Below are 13,835 nucleotides of genomic sequence, written 5' to 3'. Positions count from 1 at the left end.
TTCTTAATGTTCTTGCGATGGTTACCAGTCATACTCATTATTTTAATTTCCATTGAAAAAATAGCGATTTAGTTTTTTTTCTTACTTCGTGTCTTTAATATTTTTTGTTAAAGTTCATACACTATATTACAAATAATGTTGTATTTAATAACTATATTAAAATATATTACTTCTATGTTATAAAAATATAAATAGAAATTGAATCAGAAATGAGTAAAACTTACAATTTTTTTTTAATCCAAAATATTTTTTCTTACATATTTAGGTTAGTAGGAAAATATATTTGTAATCTCCACATCACATATTTCTTTGTTATATGTATTATTTATATCATATTTATTTTTTTATTTTTATGTTATTTAATATTTTATAATATATTTTATTATTATTATAATCTATTTTTACAACTGTACTAAGTAAAGCTTATTTAAATACTCATTGCTTTAAATAAAAAAACTTCTAAAAATTTTGCATGTGTTAAATACACTGAAAAATCTATGAAAATATTATTATTACTATATTTTTTCCAGCAATTATTATTACTATATTATTTGTTTAGTTATAAGCAAAAACAAATCTTACAATCTAGCTATAGCTAAAATATTAATCTGGATTAAAACTCAATGTAAAATGATAATCAAAATATTCTCAATATATATTCACAATTTATTTAAATTTTATTATTATATATTAGTTGATTTAAAATTACTATTTTTTAAATACAATCAGGTTATTACGCTGTTATCAAACATGAATTTTTGTATACTAATTAGAGGAGTTTTTTGTATACTAATTAGAGGAGTTTTCAATATATTTTTAGACCAAAACTATGATCCAAAAACATTAATTTCTTATTATTTTTTCATTTCCAGTAAAAACATTTAAAATAGTGATTTTGTTTTTTTTTTCTTACTTCATGTCCTTAATATTTTTTTTGTTAAACTTCAAACACTATTTTTAAAAAACTTTCTTTACTTTTTATGAACAGAAATTTTAAAATGTCTGTTAGCCGTTATTGTCTAATGTGGTACACTATATCCCATTGTAAAATATATTATTGGTTAGGTGTATTAAAAATATCGTTCGTGGAAATAAATCTATAAGAGTAAGCAAAGACTTATATAAAATTAGGTATGAATTTAAGATAAAAGTAAACATAAACAATAGAATTATTGTTTTCATAATATAAATGATGAATATAAGATAAAACGAAACATAGGTGACATAATAATAAAATATAAAAGGAACAAATTCTAAGGAAACAAATCAGTTATGTATGATATATATAGTTATAACTGATAGGGTTTAGGCCAAAGAATTGAGTCAATCAAATATATTCCATGGTGAAATTAAGAGGAAAAATCCCTACAATATCGTATATAATTTTAAATTGGTCATAAAAATTGTCTATAAATTAATACTAACTTTCCTATATTAACCGAAACCAGATTGCACTAATTGTGTATATCAGTTTCCTAAATTTTATCTACTGCATAAATTACGGTCAAACGTAAAATTAGCAAAAAAATCAAATAAATTAAAGAAAAAAATATTATCGGATTTGATATTAAAAGACGCCATAAAGTCATATGATTTGATTGTATTTCTGTATATCGTTTCTCCATCCAAAACAACATATGATTTGTTGTATTTCTATATATTAAGAGGAGGATCAAATCATATGTTTCACCATTTACGTGTATGAGTGTATCCGAAGATACCTTTGACTAAACTTTAAGTTACGTAATCAAGCACCTCTTAATATGTCGAAATTTTTTAGAACGAAAGGTTGAAATAATAATTATTTTCTACATTGTAAGAATACAACAAATCCATTAGAGCTCAAGTGAGGGAAAGCTCTCAGATGCCATAACCGAGTCTTCCTACGTGGAGTGTTAGTTAAAGAAGGGTTGAGCTTCTATCCTTTTTTTTTCCTTCCCGTGAAGGTTTCTTGCTTGGCATCTACTGATGGTTTTTGCTTTCTCATTGTTGTTTTTCTCAAACTGGTACCTGGTTGTTATTTCCCCAGCAAGCTTTTGTCTTGCACTTTTGAATAAAAGGATTCATTGACAAAAAAAGAAGAATACAACAAATCATGTGTTCCACCATGTACGTGTATCATTAAGTTTGTAACAGGGATTATACTATTTAGACGGCAGGAAAAAAAACTATTTAGACAACCTTGATATCAAAATACCTATTTGACCTGCAAGAAATAGGTGAGAGTTTTGTTCTTGAGGAAGATAGAGACATTATATATGTAGACAAAGCAAGGATTATTGTTATTTAAGTGTATATATTTCAAGTATTTATAGTTATATAAGTAAACGTGTCCTTCAACTTCACATATTTTGAAACTATTTATTCAAAACAGTTTCCGAATGAGATATAATGATGAGGCATATAATATATGAACATTATAGTGGCATGAAAGGTAAATATTCTAGGCAAGGATGGACTTTTAAAATAATGTTCTAACTTTTAAAATAATGCTATGAAGTGGAGTGTGAGGATGCCACCTAAGCAATGGCATAGTTGTAAATCACACATGAAGTTAATGTTTGTTTTAAAATGATCTCCTCAAATAATAGAAAGGGAATTCTGTCCAACTGAAGTATAAATATTTCTAACCTAATTCAACCAAATCATATTTATTGTATTCAAACTAATGCAATCATTTTTATATAAAAAATATTTTCGTTTTAAAGTTTTTTAAATATTTTATTTATCATATATGTTACTTGAAAAATATAAAGAGAACATAAAAATGATTAAATTAATTTTTCTTCATTAAAGTTATCTTAGTTTATGTTTTTAAATTATTTGATTTAAATAAAATGCTTAATATTTTATATTATGTTGTTTAAGATTATTTTTAAAAGGGAAGATTATTTCTTTACTTTAAAATCAATATTATTTTGTGAACTTTCCTTATTATGAATTACACTATATATAAAAGATATAACCATTTTTTAAATTTATAAATTTTCTTGATTATATAGGTTATTCGAAAAGAAAAAGAAAAAGGAAACCAATATAAAAGGGAAAAATATAATAAAACAAATATCTAATAATGATAATTATATTTACAGTATCTATATTTGATTCATTAAGGGTATCATCGTAATCAACCACCATGAGAGGTAACGTGAGCGCGACATATAGGAAACTGACTTCTCAAATAATATTATAAAAATTTAAAAATAAGCGTTTCTACTGTTTTTATTTAAGTTAATAATCCTGATTGTTTTTATTTAAGTTAATGCTGATTGTTTACTATATCTGCATAATTTTTAACCACGTGTCTTTTATTCCATCACTAGTGTTTGTAACACAACATATGATGCCCATTCACCCAGATCAGTAATGGAATATTTTGACTTTGTGTTTACATTGCAAATGCATGTCGAGATAAGAAAAACATAAATAATGGATAACAGTTAATGCTTTATTGAATTAGAGCATATAAAATCTTTCTCCTAGCTTCCAAGTTTTACTTTGTTAGTATTTGAAATGACATATAGATGTCCGACAAAGAAATATAAGACCGCATATAATATGAACATATAATCTTTCATGTGACAATGATTTAACCAAAGAATCACTTTAGCTTAATCTTAAGACAAGATTTCCTTCATGTCTTCTTTCTTAGTACCTATAGCTCTTTCTCGTCTGTAGACTATCATTTTCAAGTCTGCATGTCAGACCAAAATTAGCTGAGAAAATATATTTTCTATCCAAATGAGAAAAGGATAAGTTGTTTAAAAAAAAAACAAAAAGAGAGTTTCATCAGTTCAAGAATGATTTATTTGTTCATGGCTTGGCTCATGTCCTCAGCCGTACTATGGTATATATCATGGAAACCTTGCTCATAGACACATGCATCTTCATAGATCTTTTCATCCTTATCTTAAGCATTCAAAACCTCTGGAGCTATAAGAGGAACATACTTCTTTAGTTCAGCTTGTATAAGTCTTTTCCCAGCTTAGAAGATGAATACACTGATCTCTTCGAAACCACTACATATGAAAACTGAAAAGAGGACTAAATGAGAAGTGATAGCCTTGGCTTTGCTTGTGTAATTTAAGATTAGCTTTGGCTTAGAGTTAAGCAACTTCTTGATCTTTACACAAACTTAAAGTTCCCAAAGCGCAGCTGCAATCCACATTGCTAAGACTGTCATTACATGAAAATATTAGTCCAAGACAAAAGAAAACTTTGCAGTTTCAGGGTTTGAAATAAGCTGATGCCAAAAACTGGTTCCTGGTCACGGTTGGTTGATTTTGATCATGTTGGTTTCTAACAAAGCTTGAAGAGCTAATAAAATCTTTAAAAGGATAACAGCAATGATACCGGAGAAAGGCGGCACACCGAAATCAGGCCCTGAGCCAGGTAGCCAAAACTCTTTTCTTATTACATGTGAATCAAATACAAAGACACAGTAAAATCAGTAAAAATAAACAATAAAATAGAAAGCATTGCAGGTTAAGGGGAAATAATAATCCGAGTGGTGGTACCGCAACATGACAATGTTGGGAGAATATGGGATAATCAATAATATTTATAACGATTAGCAAGAAACTCAAAAATACTAAGAAAATAGCTTACATAAAGAGAATCGGAGTAGTGGAAGGAATTTTTTGATGAGCAAGAGTAAAGACAGAGTCAGTGTTGAAGTGTTCTTGTAGCTCAACATCTGTTCTTGCAATCTATGTCAAAATGTATCTCATGTCTTTAAGAAAAAGGTTACTAAAAAGTTGGATACGCACCTTCCTTGCTACTTCGGGTTCTTCATTTTTCTATCATCTAGGATTGAGAAGTACACAGTTTGACTCATAAGGTCAAAGATGTAGCCTATGAAATTTTTTTTCTCTATATGAATGAATAAATGGGCTTCCTTGGTGGAAGTTACCTTTGCAATACAACCATCTCCGGCTGCAGAAAGAGAGACTCTTTTCATCTATCTTGCTCAGATTCTCATGCACCCAGTGTAGAACCGTCGATGCAGAACCCATCCGGTCAACCGATCATTTGTTTTTTTTTCACGAGGTAAACAAACTCTTTCCCTGCAGAGAAAAATATATATCTTATTTGATTAAATTTGCATCCAGCCTGAACTCAAACTTCCACTGCAAGTGACTTCTTTTAAAGCACATATTGCTATACACAATTAGGGCATGAAACAAAATATCCAGATAGGTTAAACAATGAGGATCGAAAAGATAGAGATCATTGATCGTTACCCGAACACTCCTACATCGGACAATTTTACCAAAGGGAACCTAAAACAGTAGCATATGTTGTCAATAAACATATACAGCCATGCTATTCTTCAATAGAGGAACAAAAAACTATCTAAAGAATCCATATATTTTCAGGGAAGCTAACCCTAGATTTCAATTCACAGCTTATATCAGCAATCCAGGAATCAAGCAAAAATTAACCAAAATGAGATTTTCTGACTCTTAAACTTAAAAATAAACAAACGATGAAGAAAAAACAAAAGGAAGACCGATTCCGACCATAACAGCCGAGACAAAAGATCCAACATCAGTGAGGAAAAGCACAAAGATCCGATTGTGACAGTTTCTGAAACTCGGTTGATGAAGGCGAGAACACATGGGTTACGATGTGGTTGAGATTCTACGAAAGAAGGAGCGGCGGAGGGAACGGTTTGGGAAGTGGAGATTGGGAGGATATGAGAGTCCGTGGAATCCATTGTTGCAGAGTTTGAAGGTCTGAGAGAGAAAATATAGAAGATGAAGACATTTACATTAATTAAAGGAAATACAAAACGACGCAATGGAAATTTAACTCAAGAGATTTTCCATGACGATTCGTTTCACTCCACATCGTGAAAGTCAATTGACCATCGATCGTTTGTTTGTGAAGAACAAATCGATCATCGGTGCAGAGCATGGAACTCGAACTACAAAACCAAAGACCACAAAAGCCCAAACCGCGAGTCTATTGTCTGACGTGGAGGAAATGCTGCAACGTGATTGGCTGAATTTTCAGTCTGACGTGGAGGCCTTAAGAGGGCTTTATTTGCTCCTTTTAGTATAGGATAGATTACATCTTCATCTTTACTTCTTTAAAACGATCTTAATTATTATTAATTTTTTTTTTATCTTAATTATTTTTTGATCTTTCTTTTAAGAGATTTGCAATCATCTTCTACTTTGGATTGTGTGGCAACACATGGTATGCAATTAATCATTATCTTTATAATTGTGAAGTGAACTCAGAAAATTCTTCTTATTTATGTTCATCTGTTTTTCTATCATATTTATAAACAACAGGTTTGGTAATAATATTTTATTTCTTAAAAAAAACAGTTTAATTTAAGAAAAGTGTCTACTTTGATAACTCAGACCACATTCAAAGAATTTCAATAAATTACCGCCAGTAAATAAAGGTTTTCAGTTTATTGTTTCACTGATTTATAAACTTAGCTTTCGTTTTTATTTTGCAGATTCACTCCTCAGTCCAAAATATGAATCATAGAGTTACAAAATTTGATATAAGTTATGGCCTATTAACGGATGAAAGTTGCGGCCTGATTTATAATACAATCTAAGATCTTCAAAAACTTCACCACAACACCATTGATGAACTCATTTCATTTTAATCTTGGTGACTTCTTATATGACGATGAATCTGAAGATAAGGCTTTTTTATGTGTCATTAATAAATGAGAGTGTTGAAATCAATGATTTTAGTACAAATAGTTTGAATAATTTTGATACATTTATAATTAAAGTCTTTCTTCAAATATTTAATGGAAATAAATATATTGACATATTTCAGTAAATCATTAAACTGAAAATTTTGTAGTTATGTTTGAGCCATTATAAATTTTTTGTCACACCTTTTGGAAAAACATGATAGAGCTTACAAATGATTTATTTGATTTCAAAATTTCCAGACTATTAAATTTAAATAAGAACTACCAAAAGATATTATGTGCGGTAATTTAGTAAATGTTTTCAACAGTTCAAGTAATGAATTTGGAACTGTATATTAATCTTTTTTTTGTCAGCAAATTAGTCAACAAAGAGATATAAAGATTTTAAAATTTTTTAATTATTAAGAATCGATTTTAATTTATTTTTAAGTCGTTACAATATTTTTTTAATATTTCTTATAATATATAATCTTATAAAATAAATATTTTTTATGTATCAGTATACACATTGTAATTATACCAAAATCTGCTTCTTAATTTGTAAACATGCATTTTTTTTGGGAATTTTTCTTTATAGAATATACATATAATGAATAAGTTTAACTGAGAACTCAAAATTATGTTGAAGGTTTAAAATCTATTTTCATTTTAAAATGAATTTTAATTAGTTAAGAATTTGGAACTGTATATTAGTCTTTTTTTTGTCAGCAGATTAGTCAACAAAGAGATATAAAGATTTTAAAATTTGTGAATAATTAAGAATCGTTTTTTATTTATTTTTAAGTCGTTACAATTTTTTTAATATTTCTTATAATACATAATCTTATAAAATAAATATTTTTTGTGTATCAGTATACACATTGTAATTATACCAAAATCTGCTTCTTAATTTGTAAGCATGCATTTTTTTGGGAATTTTTATTTATAGAATATACATATAATGAATAAGTTTGACTGAGAACTCGAAATTATATTGAAGGTTTAAAATCTATTTTCATTTTAAATTGAATTTTAATTAGTTTTTAATGCCAGTTTGATTTTTTAAGAACGTCTAATAAAACAGAAAATATGGATGATATACTAAGAAGAATATGTTAAGGGATAATATATCTTAAAATTGTCATATAGTAATGTTTTCGACTGCACACGTCTGACATGGTTTCGAAAGAAAAATCATGAATATTTTACTTTTCATTGTAAGTTAACTTACTAATTTAGTAAAAAATTAGACTGGAATGTGTTTGCTTTTTAATTAGATTCAAATAGAGATTTTTAAATAAATGAACTAAAAGACATATATCTTATTTGGTATTTACATGTTTATAAATTTATTACAACCAAACCTATAAATAAAACATAGTTTTTAGTATTACCAATAAAGAAATATAGTTTTTAGTATTTTCAATAAAGAAACATAGTTGCATGCGAGAAATTTTGTAACATATGTATTCCTCAAAAGTAATTGTAAAAAATGTTTATAAAAGTTATTTTATAAAAATGAATTTTATATAATATTATTTTTATAAAATGAGTGTCCGTGCGATATCGCACGGGTTCTTTGCCTAGTTGATGTAATACGAGATAAGTATACATATATGTGAAAACATGTTCGAGTTGTCTAAGATAAAGAAAAACATGTTACAACGGTTTGCAAGATGGTGGGTGACCCAATCTATCATTCAGGGAGTAACTTGTCTTCGGACTCGATGCAATAAAAAAAAATGCAACAGCTAATTGATAAAGAGAACCCGTGTGTTGAGAATCTTTCCTTGTACTGAACTGATAAATTTTTCACATAAACTTTGTCTGCAACTACTTTTTTGGAAACCATCTGTGAGATTGTGAGACGGAAACTATCACCTCTAGTGTATGCTTCGTGAAGTGACAAAGATCTCGCTAAATCAAGATGTTTTGAGCAGGATATGATAATGGGCCTGATAGCATCTAATCCACCTGAAAAAACCAACCAAAATGTTTTGGGTTCATGAAACACACGACATCATTTCGAATCGTAGCAAAGTTCTACAGGAGCCTGAGTTGAAGGTGGTGTTTATCGAATTCAGTGTTACTGATAATGAGATCATCCTTTTTTTTTGTGCTCTAAAGAGATCATCCTTAAACATGCAAAACGACCTCTGAGGTCTATATCAACTATGAAAGTTCCAAGGTCCTTATCTTACATTTAAAGTTCCAATACTTGTATCAAAAGCCTCCTTACTTCAACATAGAAAACCACAAGCTTCTTGGATTCAATACCACATTTTACAAATAAACGTTACGACTTTAACATTTTAGCAAAAAAAAAAAGACTTTAACATTTATCAAGAATCAAAATATACATGAACCAAAAACGCAAATAGAATCCTTCAAATACTCAGAAAGCACTGTTTCATCAAAGTGTAAAGAGATAATCTGACATTTGCAATAAATATCATAAAGAGAAATTTTGTGATTGAAAATCAAATATTTGAAATTCAAAACGCAGAAGAGACCCCTCACAGAAAAAATGAGAGAAACTAAATAAAAACAATTAAAAGACAAAAGAGAAAGAATAAATATGTCTGGTGAATTTATTAAAATCATGAATCATCAAGAAGTATATGTTGTCCAATCGAGGTGATTATTTGGCGTCGGCCAATACAAAAATTTTCTTTAATTGTCCACTACTTATCAGGCGATGATTCTAGTCACCTTCGCTCATTGTTTTTTTTACACTAGAATTATATACTTCAGGGAAAATTACATGGAAGAATGCATTTGTAGAAGACAAAGCCAGCAAGAACAAGTTATTTTCAACAATTAACCCTAAGAAAGGGAGACTAAGATAACAACAACAAATTAAATATCCTGAAAAACATTTTTAATACTTATGTAAGATGAAGAACCCATTAAAAAAAGAGAGAGAGAGGGAAAGAGTGTTAATATGAAAAGATATTTGGGAAGGTTGCTTAATTAAGAAACACTCTTATTACTCAACTTAAATTGGCATCAAAGATGGATTTTTACGTAAGAGATAGTCTATCAAGTCTTTATATGAAAGATATTGGTTGTTTAACTATCTATCTACATTTAATTTACATTGTTGATTATCTCATAACTACCACTGATTAAAAAGCAACACTAACTTAACCACTAAACCTCTAACAAGCAATAAAAGACTAACCAATCATAAACACAGTTTAAATATATGTAGAAAAAGTTATAGTAAGAATTACGTCGCGGAATCGTTTTTCATTAATATCACATATACATATGTTACAAATAGTTAATGATTATTTATAATATAAATGTAAATTATATGATGATGTAATTGACGGTTTGACCAGTTTTTCAAAAATGTCTACTCAATTATGATGATGTTATTGACGGTTCGACGAATATTTTTAAAAATGCCTACTAGTACTCAGTTTGTTGGCAAGAAAATACCGTGTACTTGGACCATTTTCAATGTATTTTGATATATTTTCTTCTAAAATAAAAAAATTTTATAATAGAGATAGAGTTTGCTTCAATATATTATTCTATAATAGCAATTAGACCTGGACATTTTAATATGGATCCAAAAACCTGAACCATAACCGATCCAAAAATATTCGATCCAGAATCGGACCGAAAATTTACAAGTATCTTTTGGATCTAAATTTTTTTATCCGAAAGAAACTGACCTGAATAGACCCGGACCCAAAAAGAACCGATCCGATAAGAACCGATTTGTACATGACTTAAAAACATGTATATCTAAAACTATGATGTTTTTGTGCTCTATTTTATATAATATTATTTTATGATTTAGTTAAAATATATTTTTTAACAATATTTGTTATTATTTTGTAACATTTTTTAAGTAATATGAAGATTTAAAATGTAAAATTTAGAATTTAAAAATATTTTATTTTAGTTATTAATAGTTTTATTTAAATTGTTTTGTAAAATTTTAGATATATATGATAAATATCAACTAATTTTGATGAAATTAGGTATGTCATGTCCTTTTCACATCTTAAATACCTGAATCCGACCTGGATCCAAAAAATTACGGGTATTTTATGGGTATTTTAATTATAGATCCGAACCGACCCGGATCCGAACCCGAACCGAAAGTTTCTAAGTACCTATTGGGTCTAAATATTTAAAACCCGAAAAGAACCGGTCCGAATCCGACGCGAAAACCCGAATGGCCAGGCCTAATAGCAATCTTCAAAATATAGAGTGAAAAATAGAGATTGATATTTCTTCTCTTATATTTAGAAGGAAAAAATAGTAATCTCCATCTTAGAAGAAAAAATAGCAATGAATTAAAATGAAATTAACTCTAAATGATAGAGACAAAAATAGCAATGTATCGGAGGTGCAGGTGCAGCTAATGAATAAAATAAAATTTTAACAAAAACAAAAAAATAAACAAATCAACTACAAAAAGAATCCTCACAGTAAAAATACAAAGAATTGAAAGAAGAAAAGGAGAGGAAGATTTAATGTAAAACCTAACGTTCTCTAGTGTCTTCAAAATCTTCTGCTCTTCTTTTGTGTTCAAGAGTTTTGCACATACACACTACAAATACAAAATACAAACACAATCATTTTCCATCTAACTCTTGATCCTCTCCTCTTCATTCATCTCTTCTAAAGCTAAAACTTTTCTGCTCACTGACTCTTTCCTACTCCTCGCAACTCTAATCACTTCAACGCTTGGAAACTGAACCATCTTTTCTCGATCTTAATCCACACCAATGTAGGCATTGTTCGGAATCAAATCTTGCAGATTACTCTCTTCGTTTGTGTAGCTTCCACCGCTGCATCTCTTGCTTCTCATTTCAGCCACCTTCTTGTGTGAGTTCGAGTGAAGAGCTGGAGTGAATGTTGGACTATTAGCTGGACGGTACTCCGGGAAAAGCCTTCCAGACTTGTAACGCACGCCACACGCGTTGCAAAGCGTCTTTGGACCCATAGGCCCAAGCCTCCACTGTGGAGTCTTGGTGACCTCACAGTGCATACATTTCCTAACCGGATGCTGCTCTGAATCATATGAATCAACGTTGTTGTTGTTGTTGCTTCCGTTGGTTTCAAGATCAATCCCCGACGAAGAATAGGAAGAAGTAACCTTGGCCTTCTTCTTCTTCTTCTTGGTGATCATCTTGCTGTGGTCAGAGAGAAACTGCTTTGGTATTCTAACGATGAGACGCGAATCCGCCCCGCAAACATTGACTCTGTCCATCTCCTGAACCGGTGGGCGAGGGCGTTTTGTGCGTGGACGACCGTGCTTTCCAGAGAGGACAAGTGAGGTTGCGTTGGTGGTTTGAGACGATGAGGAGCTGCTTTCGAGTACCGACACTGGACTTGAGCTCCTGAACTGGCTGTGAGAAGAAGATGAGTCCGTGTTTGTGGAAAACGAATCTTCCTTCTTCGCGACCAAAGACTCCTCTACAAAGCTTGCTGGCCTTTCCACCTTAACAATATCTTCAAACTGCAAATTTCCCACAAACCAATATATAAACATTGTTAGACAATTATGCTGGAATTATATACTTCATCTATATTAGTTTATTTGATGTTTAAGTAAGAATATTTTGGTCACGAAATAGATAATGTTTTCACTGTTCTAAACATTTTTAACAATATTTGATATTTGTGATTAATTTACTTTTTTGAACTGCGTGACTACATACTACATTATTTTTACTGGTTGAATTCATTTTTTTTAATAATATTTTGTTGTAAATAACATTTATATATTTCAATCGGTGGATATTAACATTAAATATCAATTAAAGGAAACCGAGGAAATACAAAAAATATAAACAAGGGTTATTAGGTTAGTGTAGAAACTGACCGGAACATAGAGCTCAGGTGATGAGTCAGAGTTTGTGTTGGAAGAGAAGAGAGGGTCAGAAGCGGCGGGCCATGTGTCCTGATGATTGGTCCAGATGTTAGGGAAAGGGTCGGAGTCACCGATGTTGAAACCGACATCCATATCACAACCGGGAAAGTCAAGAATGTCGTCCATGTTGTCAAAGAAGTTGCCACAATCAATATCCTCCGGGAAGCTTTGTCCAAACATCTTCTTTTTTTGCAGTTTAGCAATTTAGCTGGACAGAAAGAAATAAAAGCACAATTGATGATTAAAATAAAAAAATGAGAGATGAGGTAATGAATATACTGAGAGGAACATGACAAGAGTTTTGAACAGTAAGGAAGTTTCTCAAAAGTTTTCAAAATTTTGGAACCATCTTAAAAACCAAAATTTGAAAATGAACATGCTTTGGCCCACCCTTTTTTGGGTGGGTTACAGAAATAATGAAGACAATTCTAAGCACAAATTCAATTGCAATAGACCCAATGGGTCTAAAAGTCAAAAGTCACCGTTAGTTAAGCATTCTTGATTTATCTCTCTTTTCTAGAATTGTTGCTGTGTGAAACACAAAAAAAAGGAACAAAATTTGAATGTTCTTTACCAAAACAGAGTACAAACAAAACTCAAACCAGAAAATTGTACCACCGACACTTCATAAACTCCTCAAAACCTCAATTTGAACACCAAAGAATCCTAAAACTCCATTTCATAACCAAGAAAAGCAAAAACCAAAATCAAGAACGGGAGTGGAAACAGAGTTACAGAGAGAATTCAAACCTCTGTTGGTAGTGGTGTGCAGGTATGAGAGAGAGAGAATCAAATTTGAGAATATAAGGAGAGGGAGGGAGATTGCTTAGAAAGGAGAAAAAGGAGTAGGAGTGGGGAGAAGTGAAGAGTGATTGATTGGGAAAATGGGTTAGTAATGGAGAGCAATAGCTTCCCCTTATTATTATAAAGAGTTAGGTGTGAGAGAAACACTTCTTCTTCTCTCTCTCTCTTAGCTTTTGCTGCTAGCTGTATTTTACCATCCCTTACTCTGTCTTCATGTGGAAGTCTCTTTCTCTCTCTAAACAATTTCATAAAATTTATGAAACAATAATATCTTAATCTCACCTCCCTCATGTGGGTTCCATTTCTCACCAAAGATGATTTATTCACAAACCTTGCTTAGCTGTACAAAAGTTGTATTTGTTTGAGAAACAATGGATTGAGTATAACTTATTAAGGAAAATGATGGTTTTTTAAAAAGATGGTTTAAATTAAAGTTACACTTGTTACAAAAAAAAAATTAAAGTT

The 13,835-nt window shown here is 30.2% G+C and overlaps 1 protein-coding gene and 1 long non-coding RNA gene across 6 annotated transcripts; both read right to left on the bottom strand.

Annotated features, from left to right (window-relative positions):
* Positions 1-3,742: 3,742 nt before the first annotated feature.
* Positions 3,743-10,600, bottom strand: LOC117127655. Of its 3 annotated transcripts, XR_004450674.1 has the most exons (3): positions 5,523-10,600; positions 5,244-5,282; positions 3,743-5,066 (listed from the first exon to the last, which is right to left on the bottom strand). It is a non-coding gene; the product is annotated as an uncharacterized LOC117127655 (long non-coding RNA). The 3 variants fall into 3 exon arrangements; XR_004450675.1 differs by lacking the exon at positions 5,244-5,282; XR_004450673.1 differs by having other exon boundaries at positions 3,881-5,066; positions 5,244-10,600.
* Positions 10,601-11,020: 420 nt separating this feature from the next.
* On the bottom strand, positions 11,021-13,582 carry LOC103841382 (GATA transcription factor 8). Of its 3 annotated transcripts, XM_033278210.1 has the most exons (5): positions 13,389-13,582; positions 13,317-13,354; positions 12,519-12,774; positions 11,413-12,152; positions 11,021-11,354 (listed from the first exon to the last, which is right to left on the bottom strand). In XM_033278210.1, exons 3-5 carry the CDS (start codon positions 12,744-12,746, stop codon positions 11,333-11,335), a joined length of 990 nt encoding a protein of 329 aa, XP_033134101.1. In that variant the 5' UTR covers positions 12,747-12,774; positions 13,317-13,354; positions 13,389-13,582; the 3' UTR covers positions 11,021-11,332. The 3 variants fall into 3 exon arrangements, with proteins under 3 accessions (XP_033134101.1, XP_033134100.1, XP_009116158.1); XM_033278209.1 differs by having other exon boundaries at positions 13,317-13,574; XM_009117910.3 differs by having other exon boundaries at positions 11,021-12,152; positions 13,317-13,574.
* Positions 13,583-13,835: the final 253 nt, after the last annotated feature.

The sequence above is a fragment of the Brassica rapa genome, chromosome A09 (genome assembly GCF_000309985.2).
Source record: "Brassica rapa cultivar Chiifu-401-42 chromosome A09, CAAS_Brap_v3.01, whole genome shotgun sequence".
NCBI lineage: Eukaryota > Viridiplantae > Streptophyta > Magnoliopsida > Brassicales > Brassicaceae > Brassica > Brassica rapa.
The sequence above is the reverse complement of the archived record's forward strand: the minus strand, read 5'-3'. Positions and strand labels throughout refer to the sequence as shown.